Raw genomic sequence first — 14,803 nt, 5'->3', positions numbered from 1 at the left:
CAAAAAAAAAAAAAAAATTCCTTTTGCTAGCTTTCAGGTCGTTTCTTTTACCACCTTAAACTATCAATTATCTGTTCCATTGCCCTAAATAATTCTCAGCCTGACAACCTTAAACTTGCACTTCCAAAGGGATGAGTCTTAGATAAAAATAGTGGAGAAAATTTTCATCTCAAAAGCCAAAAGAAAGAATGCAAATTTTTACAAGAAAGAAATTACGAACAAAATTTTAGGTCTGAATGTCTCCACAGTTCATCTTGGTAGACAAAGCATGAATTTCCACTAAAACTGGATTTGTTGCTTTTTTTTCTAATTTGGTCTTGAGGTTTCTCTGGTCTTGAGCCCTTCCCTGATGGGCTTATCAAAATAGCCAGTTTCTAGAAGAGCCCTGGCAGGGTCAGGTGTGTCAGTTCATGGGGTTGACAGGTTGGTAAATATATTTTCCATTCTTGGTGTGTCTTTGGCTAAAGAATGACCAGACATACCAAAAGGAAGGCAAGTTTATTGAGGAAGGGCAAGATAGGTCTACATAGTAAGAAAGAGCAAGCCAAGGCACATTCACTAGAGATGAATGGGCACCTGTTACAAGAGGCTTTGGTTATTGTGTGAGGTCTTACCATATATGGATTGGGCCCCCCTTGTGGTTCAGACCTCATCATCAAACCACTTTAGTGACATGTTAGTTAGCTTTAGTTTACTCGGGGTCACTTTCCAGATCCTTTTGCTACCTGGACTGCCTGGCCCTAGGCTGGGGAATTCCCTGCATTCTTTTGTAGATTGAGAGGGCATTCTTCCTTCCTCCAGCTGTGGAGAAGCATCAAGTCATGGTGCCTGCCCTTGCCCTTCTTTCCCAGATATGGCAATTGCTCCAGGCAGTACCAAGGCAGGGCACCTGCCTTTGTCCCTAGGAGACCAGACTCCTTCACTATCTACCTGACAAGTTACCTGAGACACAGAGAAGGAATCACTACAAGGAAGTACATATGATAAGCTTAGGAGAAAATTCATAAGCCCGTCTTTAGGGGCTCCCCAGGTCCCCTTTCTAGTGTCCTGGTTGTTTTCTCAAGGGGCACCAGTTCTTTAGAAACTGCCGCAGCAGGATTCCCTTATTGCAAGAGCACCCTGGGGTAGCCCTGTCGTTCATTCTAAGTTGCTGGTTGCTGTAGAGCTCCTATGATTGTAAGGCTGTTAATTTGGAAGTCTTTTGTTTCTTTTTTGTTCTTTATGCTCCTCTTGAAATACTGCTATGACTACTAGTTCAGCTCAGACCTATAGCCTCTCATCCTATCTTTTGTCTTTTTATGAGCCTGCATTAACTTAGGGGAAGCTGGAATGCCTTACCAAAAGGATTTCCAAGTGAATTTTAAAATTAGTAATAGCCTCTTTTTTTTTTATATTTGCATACTGGTTGGGAGAACAGACCAAGTAGTTCAAATGGGAAATATTTTAGGAATGGCTTTCAAAAGATTCCTTGTGATTTTTTTAGACTTTGCCTGGCCCATAAGTGGACCAGGAAGGACTTGGGCCACCAGTTTTTTCAGAAGAGTACTATTTTGCCTCTTACCTCCACTTTTGGCCTACTCAGAACCCCACCAATAAGTGTATTAATTGGGTAGAGATCATATTTTACTATGTTAAATATTTTAAATTGCACACGAACTTTATGTCCACCCTGTATATTGCAGCTTCCAGGTACAATACTGACATGTGGAAAAAGCAGGCATAGTCAGAACATAGAATACTCAGTTCTCAGTTCGTGGAGACCAGACGTCAGGTCCATGTGTCCGGTTGTTGGTTCCTAGCACTGAAGAATGGTTACTGGTACCAAGTCGACAGAGCAAATAAGCAGACCAAGCAGATGCAAGCAGGTGAAGTGCCAAAGTTTCTTAAAGCATAGCATGTTCCAGAGAAAGAGTAGAAGAGGAGACTCTGAATTGCATCAGATTTCTGCCGTTATGCTAATTACCTAATTGTATGTTAAGTGGGGGACAGATATTCATAGTTTTCTTGGAAAAGGTGGGAAATTTCCAGAATGTAGAACCCTCCCATTTTCTATCGTGGTAGGGCAATTTCTGGGGGTTGCCATAGTATTGTAAACCGTCATGGCACAGGTGGGTATAATGAGGGTAGGTCATTTAAGGACACTGTTACTAGGCGGCGCCTATGGCTCAAAGGAGTAGGGTGCTGGTCCCATATGCCAGAGGTGGCAGGTTCAAACCCAGCCCCGGCCAAAACTGCAAAAAAAGAAAAACAATAAAAAGGACACTGTTACCTCAACTGTGTGTGCGTGTTCCAAAGACCTTCTTTTGTAACTTGGGCCATTATCTCCACTTTGTGGTCTTTTTACTTCCTTTAGGTTGGTCAGTCCTTGGACAGACCAAAAGTCTGTTCAGTCCTGAGGACTCCTTGGCATGTTATCTGTTCCTTAAGCCCCCTGTGATCAATTTTTTCTTCCTGTTACAGAGTATCTCCTAGTGTTATCTGTTTTTCAATGGAAACCCTCTAGACAAAGTATCTGTTCTCCCTCATCCTTGTCTCTACCTAACAAAGCGTAAGAGGGAGATGCCACAGGTCTGGGTCCTATTGTGCTTTTACAGTCTACCTTGTTGCACAGGCATTTTCTTACAGCAAGTGGGCAACCTAATGTCAACTATTCCATTCCCTGACCAGCTTATCCTCTCATAGTGTAGCCAGAATTTCTCTCTTTGTGGGGTCCCTGATCTTGGGATTTGAAGAATGAAACCACGGACCACAGGAGGAAGCAAAAGGACAGAGTTTATTGATAGATAAAGAAATAGATAAGAGAAGGAGGGGGGACCAGAACCTTCAACAACAGGGTTGGGGGAACCCAAGTGGGAAGCCTATGTGGGCCTTCTGTCTAGGGCAGTGTTTTTTAACCTTTTTTATCTCACAACACACTTGAACCCATAGTTAAACTTCGTGGCACACTCAAATTATGTTGATCAAAAGAAGAGTAAAAAAAAAAAAAAAAAGAATATACTTACTCTGCTTTGAACTTTTTTCAAAAATAATCCTTTATATGATTAATTATTTGATCTTTAAACATCTTTGCAGCACGTCTAAGATCCTCTCATAGCACACCAGTTGAAAAATCATTGATCTAGGGGTTTATGGTACTGCTTTTCCTATCCTGCAGGCAGAGGGGGTTTGGGAACATATCACAATTGGGCAGGTGCCTGCAGGCAGAAAATAATCCTAAAATAGCAAATGAATGCAGTTCTTGTAGTCCTTGCCCCAGGGGAGACATTATGGTGTATGCTTCGTACTCCAGGAGGAACTGCCCAGATGAGATAGCAATGAGGCAGCTTTTTTAGTGACCTTGCTTGAGTCCAGAGAATGTGGCCTAGAAAGGGCCTGTTTGTGCCTAGAGATAGGGGTCTGTGATGAGACTGATTTCTGACTTCATCTAGGCCTAGAACATGGGGGTCCCTGTCCAGCCCTGAACGGGGGAACCCTGTATCAATGGTAGTCTTTACTTCTTGGTGGCAAGTCACTCTAAAGAGCTCTAAAGTACACATCCATGCCCTCCAGTAACATTGTGGCTTTGGCTCTGCAATTTCCTTGTCTAGCTTAGCCCATGAGCTTCCCAGTTTCTGTCTTATCCATTTAGACACCTGAGACTTCCCTTACCTAAGTGCACAAGAAAAGAAACAAAGGGGCTGTAAACCCACATACCTGTAAATTCCAAAAGCCAGAGTTTGCACCCCTTGCAGTAATAAGCACTTACTGCAACTGCTGACAATTACCTTTAAAATTGTGCTGTTGCAACTGCACGGGGGTTTCGGTCTAGGTCCAGTTATCTATGCACAAAGATCTAATTCCTGAGACAATGAGGGTTGCCAAGGAAGAAAGGATTTCTAACACTGCAGACGTCTTGCTGCCTCAAATCTCCCCACTGATGGAGATCTTGAACTTTTTGAGGAGGGGGCCTTAGGGGGCAAGGTGAGTCCTGGCTTCAGGAAGTCTGCCTTAGGGCTTTTAGAATCTCAACTTCTTTATATTGTAGAAATCCATCATTTCAGGCCACACTGTTGGCTCAGGCACTTTGGGAGGCCCAAGCAGGAGGATCACTGTGGCCAGGATCAAGTAGTTAGCTAAGGGAAAGGAGTATACTAGGGATCCATGGAGCCAATTGTAATTGCAGCTCTTGCTGGTGACTCATCGGCAGATCCAAAGGTCAGGTGCCCTCTTGCAGCACAAATAACTGTTAGTACCACAAAACCAAGCAGATCAGAGAACTCAGTGCAAAAGAGAGCAGAGCTTGAGGTTAACTCTAGGAGTTTTGTGAGGAAAACAGAGGACACCCAAAAAGGGGTGTCCTTTTTAGTATTCTTACAGGGTCTGTGGATCATTAGGAGTCTCCTTAGTGCAAAAGACAAAATTACAACAAATTTACTTATACATCTAATTGGCTTTTATTTGCAAATATGAATTCTACAAAAAAAATAGAATGAAAGCTCCCACTGAGCAATGCCAGAACTGTGAGTTTTACAGGTAGCTATAAGGAAACAACAATGGGGAAAAAATGTTTTTATATTTTCTTCTAGGGGTTGTATTATACTGAAAACCATTTTGAGTTAATTTTTATTTTGTGTTACTATTTAAAAAACATTTTAAAAATGTTTCAAAAATATAGAATAACTTACGATTTCAGGATAAAATTCCTGAGAATTCTCCTTTCTGATTCCTGAATCCTGAACATTAATATCTGTCAGGAATTTGGGAGCACTACCTGGTGCAGTTTTCTTTGGCTGGGTAGCAAAGGCTCTTAGGTAGTTTACTCTTTGAACAGATGGTGGCAGCAGAGCTTTGGTAAATGTACATTCTTGTTTTTCTAAACTTAATATAATAATTAAGAATCCTAGGCGGCGCCTGTGACTCAAAGGAGTAGGGCACCGGCTCCATATTCTGGAGGTAGTGGGTTCAAACCCAGCCCCAACCAAAAACTGCAAAAAAAAAGAGAATCCTCTTGGTTTCGTTGGCCTGCTTTCTTTTTGGTAATAGATTGTTACGCAGTAAGTTTAAAGTTTCTTTTAAGATTCTTGAAGAATTATTTAAATTTAGAGATCTTTTTCTATGAATTTATTCAGACGTCAGTGTTTATAAAGGCCAGTTTGTGAAATATGGACATGATTTGCTTGAGATCTTAGAACACGGTTTTCTCAAATTTCCCTAATGTGTTTTATCTGCTTTTTTTCTATTATGTCACTCATACCTCACACTTTTCATATAGAGACAATATACTAGAGTAACAGCCAAAATGTTGGTATTAAAGCTCTTCTCAGCCTTACTCCTGAAACAAATTGAGAAATTTACATTCCAATTTTGAGGACAGATAATACAGAAGTTGGACACATGAGTAGACTTTTTTTTTCTTCAATAATAAAAACTGTGTCATCTCAGGATTGAATCTCAGTTGTCCTTTTTAGATCTAGATATTAAACAGTAAAATTAGATGATGCCAGTGTTCTCTGACAATTGTTTTCAAGACAATAACAGAAATAATAAACACTTACTAGGCACTGACTCTTTGCCAGGCACTATGCTAAACGCCTTATACACTGTCTTCTTTTTATTCTGACAACACTCTCAGAGATGAGTACTGGTTTTCACTTGAATTTCCAGAGGAGAAATGGGTTTAGAGATACTAAATAATTTGCCTAAGGTCACATTAGCTGATGAAGAAAGTGTGTGTACATGCTTGTGTGTTGTGTTTAAAAGCAAATAACCTCCATAGCTGGCCACCTCCTTACATTGACCACCTCCTTAAGCTGACCTAATTTTCATAGACCAGGTATGCACCACATATACGTATCAGTACGGTAGGCCTAGTTTCTTATGTTGACCACTTCCATATGTTGCCCAGTTTGCTAGTCCCTGGGGTGGTCAACTACAGAGGTTCTACTGTATACTGTATGTGTGTGTATGTTTAATTTTTACAGACGGTAAATTGGATAATGTACTGTACTGTACAACTTTTTTTTATTCAAAAGATCTATAGCTCTTGCTATTCCATGTACATATTTGGTCGATTTCTTTACCTCATGAGTAGATAATATTTGCTATTTGTTTGACTTAGCTGCTGAAAAATAGCATCTCCAGGAATCTCATCTAATTTTGGTGTTACTTCACTTTTCCACTAGAGGGTGTGCCAAATGTTGGATTTTATTTTATTTTTCTTTTGCTAAAACTATAATTATGTTAGAATAATGTGTTTCTTCTTGTTATAATAATCAGTAATAAAAATTGTAATGCATATAAGAGGTATAATATTCTCTCTGTTTTATTTTTATACTGCAGGTTGTTCATTTTTGGATCCTATGACAGAGAGGCAACTATTCATTGCACTCTTGAGCTAAGCAGTAGTGTTTGGGAGGAAAAACAAAGGAGTTCTATCAAGACGGTAAAATGGATTTGCATGGATTTACATCTTCATAAAGTTCTATAAGCTTTTATTAGTATTTCTGTCTTCCTAGAGTTATGAACAGTTCTTATTAGATTTGTCTTGTTATAATACAACATTGATAATAAAATAACATGAAACTGTGGTTAGTGTTCAGATTACCAGCCTAGGAACCATAGTCCAACTAGTTTTCCTTTCAGAACTTTAAAATTGTTTCATTTATGAAATTAGAAGGAAATAATTTTACTGAACACCTTAAAAGGCATGTGAACTCAGAAGATTCATTCATTCAACAGATATTTTATGAATGATTACTCTGTGCTGGGAAAACAGTTCAAGATAAGAAAAGACCGTGTTCTGTGGTGCTTACATTGGGGTATAGGTGTGGTGTGGGGATTGCAGGAGGGAGGAGATTAATGACACTTTATAAGATACAGGTAACATAGCAATAAACCAGTAAATCAGAAAAGTAAACAGAAACTATTTCCAGACATTGCCAAGTACTATAAAGAAAATATGAAAAGAAGTTATAAGTTATGACAAGACATGTCTTTAGATCTGGTGATAATAGAGGACTGTAAAGAGATGACTCTGGAACAGGCTTACTGGAGAAAATAAAGGATACCCAATTAAATTTGAATTTCAGATCAACAATATAGAACTTTTTTAGTAGAAGCATGTCCCCAATATTACAGAGTAGTAGCCAAAGTGCTACTAAATCTTTAATAAACAGCTATATGGTATGTTTATGGGTTTTCCTTTGATTTTTAAATTGTTACAGTTTTTTCATGTAGTAACTATTGTGACCATCCTTACATAAAAATCAGGTAGTGTGAAATTCTTTTGGGAAAAATAAGGTAATTTTGATTAGAGTGAGATAGAGAGAAGTAAAACCAGGAAAGAGAGAATGGTTTGGCCCACAGAGTTTGAATCAATGAAGACAGTGGGGAGCTATTGAAGATTTGGAGCATGGTTATGACATGGTTGAAATAGAGGTTTCAAGGAAGATTTCCTTTCTCTCTGAAAGTTGTTCTTACCTCAACTTTTTTGAAGTTATATTGCAAACAATTTGAAGTAAACTCCTCAGGGGAATGATATAACCAGTTTTAGATTTTGTTCTGAAATATATAACTACATGAAAAAGCATTATTGTTTTGTCTAGGTAAATTTTTAGTTTTAGTTTGAATTGATCATAATTTGCCATTGCTATTGGCATTTTCTTTTCTTTTCTTTTTTTTTTTTTCTAAGTCTCACTTTGTCGTCCTTGGTAGAGTGCCATAGCATCATTGCTCACAGCAACCTCAAACTCCTGGGCTTAAGCGATTCTCTTGCCTCAGCCTCCCGAGTAGGTGGGACTACAGGCACCTGCCATAGTGCCCAGCTATTTTTTTTAGAGATGGGGTCTCACTGTTGCTCAGGCTGGTCTCCAACTCATGAGCTCAGGCAATCCACCTGCCTCAGCCTTGCTATTGGCATTTTCAATTTCCCTTATTATTTTTGCCAAAGTATAAGATAAGACAGCTTTCACATTTCATAGCAAAGGTTAATGAAACTTTAATCTTGACTCAGTATTTTACATCTTAGCATATGTCATAAGTAGTTTTGAAGAAAGAATTTCTAGGTTACTAATTACATCTGGTGTTGGAAATGTCAGCAATAGTAAATGTCTACAAGCATTAAATTACTAAAGTCTAAATCTAATTATCTCTAGGGAGGAGAATTAGTGTGTTCTTCAAGACAACATGATACATCAGGGAATAGGGTTTGAAAATTTAGAATATTTTGCAAACTTGGGTAGTAAAATAGAGCATCATTAAAAAAACATATGTGCCAAATCATTTGATGGGTTCAAGAAGCTGCCTTTGTATAAATACAATCTTTAGGATTAAAATTTTTAATATTGAAATTTTGTTCAGTGAAGTTAGCTTCTAATTGTAATGAATGTGCAGAATGAAAGAAACTTAATTTCTTCCATATTTTAAATGTGCCTTTGAGATTTTTAATCATCACGATACCATATTATAATCAAAGAACATGGCTTTCTCCTCCATCATCTTTAGTATGGGATTTTTGTCCTCGTGGTTGCAGAAGGCCTAACGTACCCCTAAGTATCCACCTTTCATGAAAAAGGTTAAAGTCTGAGGTTGGACAAAGGCACATGTCAGCTAGATCTTGTCCTTTTTAAAAGCTTTTCTAGAATTTCCTCCTAGGGATTTCCACTTAGATCTCATTGTCCAGAAGTGGGTCATGTGTTCTCTCCAGCAGCAAGGAAGTACAATATGAGAAACTATTTTAATTTTTCAACCTTCGTACAATTAGAATACAAGGGGAAAAAAAAGAGTTACAAATGTCTTTTAGATGGCCAGTCCACAAGAAAACAACTCAGGTCTATCTGGTGACTTTTTGTCTTTAAGGGAGTTTTTCATAAATTGAGATATAAGAGGAAAAAAAAAGAACAATTTAGCAAATAGCTTGCATAAAGCCTATTTTAGAAATACCTGATTAGAAAATCCAGGAAAGTCTGGACCAAATTCAGACATTCAGCTCAGTACTTCACTTACCTCATTTGCAAAATAAAGAGCTCACAGGATAAATGAGGAACCTTGTGGTTTTGTTCAGTCTTTAGAAAGTAATAATAAGGAAAGATTCTTCATGAGACTCCCATAAGATATGATAGCTGAGGTGTAAATAAATTAGATATTAGGCTTAAACAAAAATTAGAGATTATCTTTCAAGGCTAACAGAGATAGTACTAAGAATTTCTTCACCTACACCAAAAAGAAACAATGTAGTTTGTGATTTATTTCAGTCCGTTGGAATATTCAGATTCAGTGGTGATGCTTTGCTTCACTTTCTCTAAGGAACAATTTCTAAGGAGTTTTCAAATTTTAAAAAAACTTCAGACCATGATATTTCAGTAATAGTAAACTATGAAAATAACCACCTATAAATATTTGTAGAGTTTATAGTACTTATCAAGTGCTTATCAAATTCACAATGAATTAATCTAACATGTTAAAACATGTACAATCATTATTGTCTGCGTAGTAAAGCACACAGACCACCTAAAGCACACATTGCACACATTATTTTAAAGAGAGAGATGTCAAGTTTTACTGTCCCAGAATCAGTTTCCTTGCCATTGATCAACCACTTGGCTTTACCCCTAGTTGCAGACACAAAATAGGTTCTTAGTGAATGGTATTCTTTTTCCCTCTGCCCTCCTTTGTAGACAAGTCTGCCTGTGCCGCCTCTTCTTTTTTACCATTTATTCACACTGACACTGATTCTTCAAACAAATTTTTCTATTCTTTGGCCTGGCGAGAAGAAAAGGCACCGTGAAAATGGGCTGTGGAACCTCTGAATCTGGGAGTTCTGGCAGCAGGGGCAATACACACACCTACTCTTTTATTGTGAATGAAAGGATGTAAGGAGTTCTGGTTTTAGAAACCAGCTTTCATGTACATTTTTGGATGCTGACCCTACTCTCTCTTCTTCTGACTTACCGCACTCTGCATTCACACAATTGATAGCAATTGCCTTTCATAAGAGACCAAGTCTTTCCTTTTACAGAGATATCTAAGCAACATTGTTATAAATATGTCACTATTACAGAAGAAGGATTTCCTATTTTGAAATGGAGGAGGAATTATAAAGAAACTTTCAGGATCTCTTAAGTGAGTAGATGGGCAGAAGAGAGAGAGATTAAACAGTCATTTGTTCAGTATAAATAGAAGAACGAAAGTACTTCATGTCTTATGTAACCCACTACACAGGTAGCAAAGGGAACTGTGGCTAAAGGCATTAGGAAACAACATGATACTTCAGCTCTACCTGGAAAAAAGGGTTGATAAATCCCTAAAGAGTGTTCAGCTAACAGCTGGGAAGAATCTGTAAGTGATATTTTAGAGCTCTTAATCAGAATAAGTATATTCCTTTCAGAGCATTGCATGGTATCAACTGGCAGCTTGTGGTTGGCAACTAGTAGAAGAAGGGCCTTAGGTAGGGTCAGCCTTACTCAAAATTATGAAGTGGGAAGAATTCACCTCTTAGATTTTAGACTTTATCTTGCTGTTTGACTTGAGTGGTATTTTTTCTTCTCTTTACTGTTGCTTCCTTATCAAAGCCTCATTTTTTAAGAATCTGATTCTGGAAGATCAAGAATTGATATCAGGCTTCCTTCAGTTTAATTTTTAAAGATACTGTTATAATGAAAATGATATTTGAGGAGATGATACCTCCTTTCTAAGAACTACTGCCCAAGTAAGAAACAAGATATGCAAACCAAGTTATCTATAAGTAGTATCGTTGTAGAGTCTGTGAAATATTTTTCCCATATACGAAGAGCCAAAGATTTCTGACTATAATATCTATACTTACTTGATTAAATCCCATTACTTCTTGCAAAAACTGGACTATGAATGGTGTTTTAATAACTAGCATATAGTTTAGAAGTGGTGATAGTGGAATCATTTTAGAACAGAGGTAAGGGGAGATCTGAAATTATGAGGGAGATAGGATTTGAACACTTTAAAATAAGATCAGCCATGTTTACCCACCTAAGATTGAGCCTGATTCAGAGGCACTGGCTTAATATAGAGCCCAGTGAGTCTCCTTTTGTTTCCAGAGTAAAAGTAGAGCAGTTGAGTACAGGAAACACTTGGTGTAGAGAAATGATAATCAGCTGAGAGAAAAGTTAGTGTTAAGGGAAATCATTCCCGTCTAGTATGAAAAGGCTACATGGATATATAGAAGAAATGGCAGCAGTAAATGCATTTTCATGAAGATCTGTACCAAAAGTTCCCAAAACATACTTTCTGGAATATTTTGTCACAGATAGACCTGTTTTAAAGATATGGGAAGCAGGTAAGGATGATCAGGGGTGTAATATTCTGAATGATTGATTCCACGACTTTGATCAGTTTTCATAAGTGATATACAACAGCACTGTCTCATAGAAATATATGCCATTTATGTAATTTTAAATTTTCTAGTAGATGCATTCAAAAAAGGAAAAGTAAGCAGGTAAAATTAATTTTAGTAATGTTTTGTTTGATCCATATATTCATCCCAAATATTGTCATTTTGGTATGCAGTCAACATAAAAATCAACAAGATATTTTACATTTTTTTATACAATGTCTTTGAAATCTGATGTATATTTTGAAATTATAACATAGCTTAAATCTCAGTTCCTCCTAGTTCCTCAAGTGCTCAGTAGCCATATGTGGCCCATGGCTACCATATTGGACAGCATGGATCTAGAAGAATGTCCTTGGGCACGTTCTTGGGCTCTCTCCCTGCTCTGTGCCAGGAGGCCTTGAGAAGACTGTCCTCTACAGGCAATATTTTAAGGCTTCAGTGTCCGCAGGCTTTCAGTTGGTTTAGACCAGTAGTTCTCACCCTTCCTAATGCCACGACCTTTTAATACAGTTCCTCATTTGTGGTGACCCCCAACCATAAAATTATTTTCGTTGCTACTTCATAACTGTAATTTTACTACTGTTATGAATCGTAATGTAAATATCTGATATACAGGATGTATTTAGGCGACACCTGTGAAAGGTTTGTTCTACCCCCAAAGGGGTCACAGCCCACAGGTTGAGAACTGCTGGTTTAGACAAATCAGAAGCACTGATGGGAAATGGGAGTGGCCTGAGAAGGCCAGGGTATTTGTCTTCTTTCTCTCTGCCTTGGGAAACGCGTCTGGCCCCTGTTCTTTCTCCTCTGTGGCTCCATGCCTCTCACAGGACAGGCCCACAGATGCTTCCAGATTTTGCTTAATGCTCTAGTTCTGGCCTCTACAATACTACTTCTCTACACTGTCCTTCCAGCCTGAGATGGGTAATGTTTTCTTAGTGTCTAGAAATCTAGTTTACTATCTAGTGCTAGTATCTAAGTTTCCTCATTGTATCCTTTTTGGTACTCAGTTCTTTATAGCCATTCCCCTGTCTTACAATCCTTTTTTTTTTTTTTTTTATTGTTGGGGATTTATTGAGGGTAAGCCAGGTTACACTGATTGCATTTGTTAGGTAAAGTCCCTTTTGCAATCATGTCTTGCCCCCAGAAGGTGTGACACACACCAAGGCCCCACCCCCCTCCCTCCTTCCTTCTCTCTGCTTTTCCTTCCCCTGCCATGACCTTAATTGTCATTAATTGTCCTCATATCAAAATTGAGTACATAGGATTCATGCTTCTCCATTCTTGTGATGCTTTACTAAGAATAATGTCTTCCACTTCCATCCAGGTTAATACAAAGGGTGTAAAGTCTCCATTTTTTTAATAGCTGAATAGTATTACCAGAGCCTAATTAACACACCAATCATCATTTCCTCTTAGTGTTATTTCTTAAGTACCATGAAGCTACTTGGTAATACTTACCACAGTTGGGATTTCACATTTATATTTGTATGATAATTAGATCAGTGTTAGCGCCATCAATATCTTCCATCTTGTCAGGTGCCATGCTTGTTTTTGCTCATAGCACTCAGCATTCATGGTTATTCAATAAGTATTTATGGGAAGACTGAGGCTGCCTATCAGGCAATGAGCTTTCATTTATCCTCGATCCTTTGTCTTCCAGAGCTTCAAAGTTTCATTATGACTTTTAGTCACACTGCCTCCTTTCTCCCTGTGGTGCTATCTCTGATGTATATTTTAACCAAGTAAAAATGTTAAGGGTGAGGAAGTAGACAACAGGAGATTTACTGCTCAACGTTACTTCTGTGAAAAGCCTAGATTTTAGAGGGACAATTTTCATTTAGACATGTGCAGCATAATGTAAATATTTTATTTCTGGCATTACTAAAATAATTCAAAAGACTTCTTTATGTGTGTACTTTAATGTAGCCTAAGTAAAATGACTAGGCATGATCTGAAGTTTTACTTGCCTTACTTCCCTTTTCATTTTGGAAAGTTTTAGAAGTCTTGCTGAATGATATTAAATGTATCTACAAAGTCCAGATCTATTCCTGTATTGAATGTTTATACGAAGATTCTTAAGAGCTCCTGAAAGAACTGTGGTTTCAAGTAAGAACATCTGAGAGACACAAACTTATAAATATATTAGGCCAGATGCTGAAGACTTGGCATTTTGGTGTGTTTTTTTAAGGTCAGATGCCTTGCAGATAGCATTTTGGTGCTTCTGTTTAACCATTTGCCATTTACAGTCTTAATCTTCTCAAAAGGAAGAGAAAGATTAAAGCAAATAAAACTGTTTTGAAAATGTCAGTTTTTATGAAAACTCTGGTTTAGTTCAATTTGATAGTACTTGTGAATACAGTAGAGACTCTGAAATTTTAACCATATATAATGGTCCATAATTTGGCTTCTTAAATAAACCAAATGCCTTTGAGCTTTAAATAGTAAATCCTACACAGCATTTCCACTCTTAAAATTCATCTTGATTAAAAATAAGAGACGCTGTTGGCAGTCTCAGATTTTTCTCAGTGTGATTGTGAAATGCTTGAAAAAGAGAAATATACAAACATAACTCTTCAAATCAAATCATTGTAAGGCACAGTGAGTATAAGAAGGAAGAAACTAAATATGAAATGTGAGGCATTGTGAGTATCATCCTTCCCTTTATGGAAAATAAATAGTGGGACAATAGGGTCAAGAGTAACATGAGTATTAGTATCACTATTCACATGAGAATGCTGTAAGAGAATTCAGAAATAAGTACTGTGAAGTTCCAGTGATGGTGAAGTAACATTATTTTGGGAAAACCAAAAAATAATATATTAAGGAAGTGACATTTGAGCCAAGCCTCACAGGGTATGTAGGATTTCAAGATGGCAAAGAGCATTTCACGGTGAATACAAGGCTTAAACCCCAATAACGAGTGAGAATATTTGGGTATGTTTAGTATATAATCAGTTGTCCACCTTGGCTAAAGAATAAGATAACATTGGAAGATTATACAAAATGAAAATAAAAATATCGGGCCATATTATGGAGTGCTTTAAATACCAGGCTAAGAAGTTTGACAGGAGGAACCATGGAGGCTTTTAGGGTGAAATTGATCCCGTCAGAATCTTTTTTGTCTTTAAGCAGACTTGGAACTGGATTTCAGTCATCACTAGATCACTTAATAGCAACATGACCTTAGTCAAAGTCCCTATGCCTGTCTCATTCGCAAGTCCTTTACAAAATGGGATTGAACCCTTTCTCCTACTTACTTTTATATAGTTGCATGAGGATTAAATAATATTCTGTATATTAAAATGTCTAGAATAGTACTATAGCCACATAGTACTTTGATGTTTATCAAATCTGCCAACAGTGGATAAAGTCAAGGATGATTTAATAAGGGAAAGCCCTGAAAATAGTAGAGATGAGAAGTCATAAAAGCCTAAACCACGATGATGGCAATGGAAAATA

At 37.6% G+C, this 14,803-nt stretch overlaps 1 protein-coding gene across 1 annotated transcript in view; it reads left to right on the top strand.

Annotated features, from left to right (window-relative positions):
* The window catches only part of PDZD8 (PDZ domain containing 8), a 92,550-nt gene that overhangs the window by 48,650 nt on the left and 29,097 nt on the right, over window positions 1-14,803 (top strand). Inside the window, exon 3 of the mRNA XM_053584678.1 lies at window positions 6,319-6,421. Coding sequence (XP_053440653.1) covers window positions 6,319-6,421 — 103 coding nt within the window. The remainder of the gene's footprint in view (window positions 1-6,318; window positions 6,422-14,803) is intronic.

Source organism: Nycticebus coucang, chromosome 3, assembly GCF_027406575.1.
Source record: "Nycticebus coucang isolate mNycCou1 chromosome 3, mNycCou1.pri, whole genome shotgun sequence".
Lineage (NCBI taxonomy): Eukaryota > Metazoa > Chordata > Mammalia > Primates > Lorisidae > Nycticebus > Nycticebus coucang.
The sequence above is the reverse complement of the archived record's forward strand: the minus strand, read 5'-3'. Positions and strand labels throughout refer to the sequence as shown.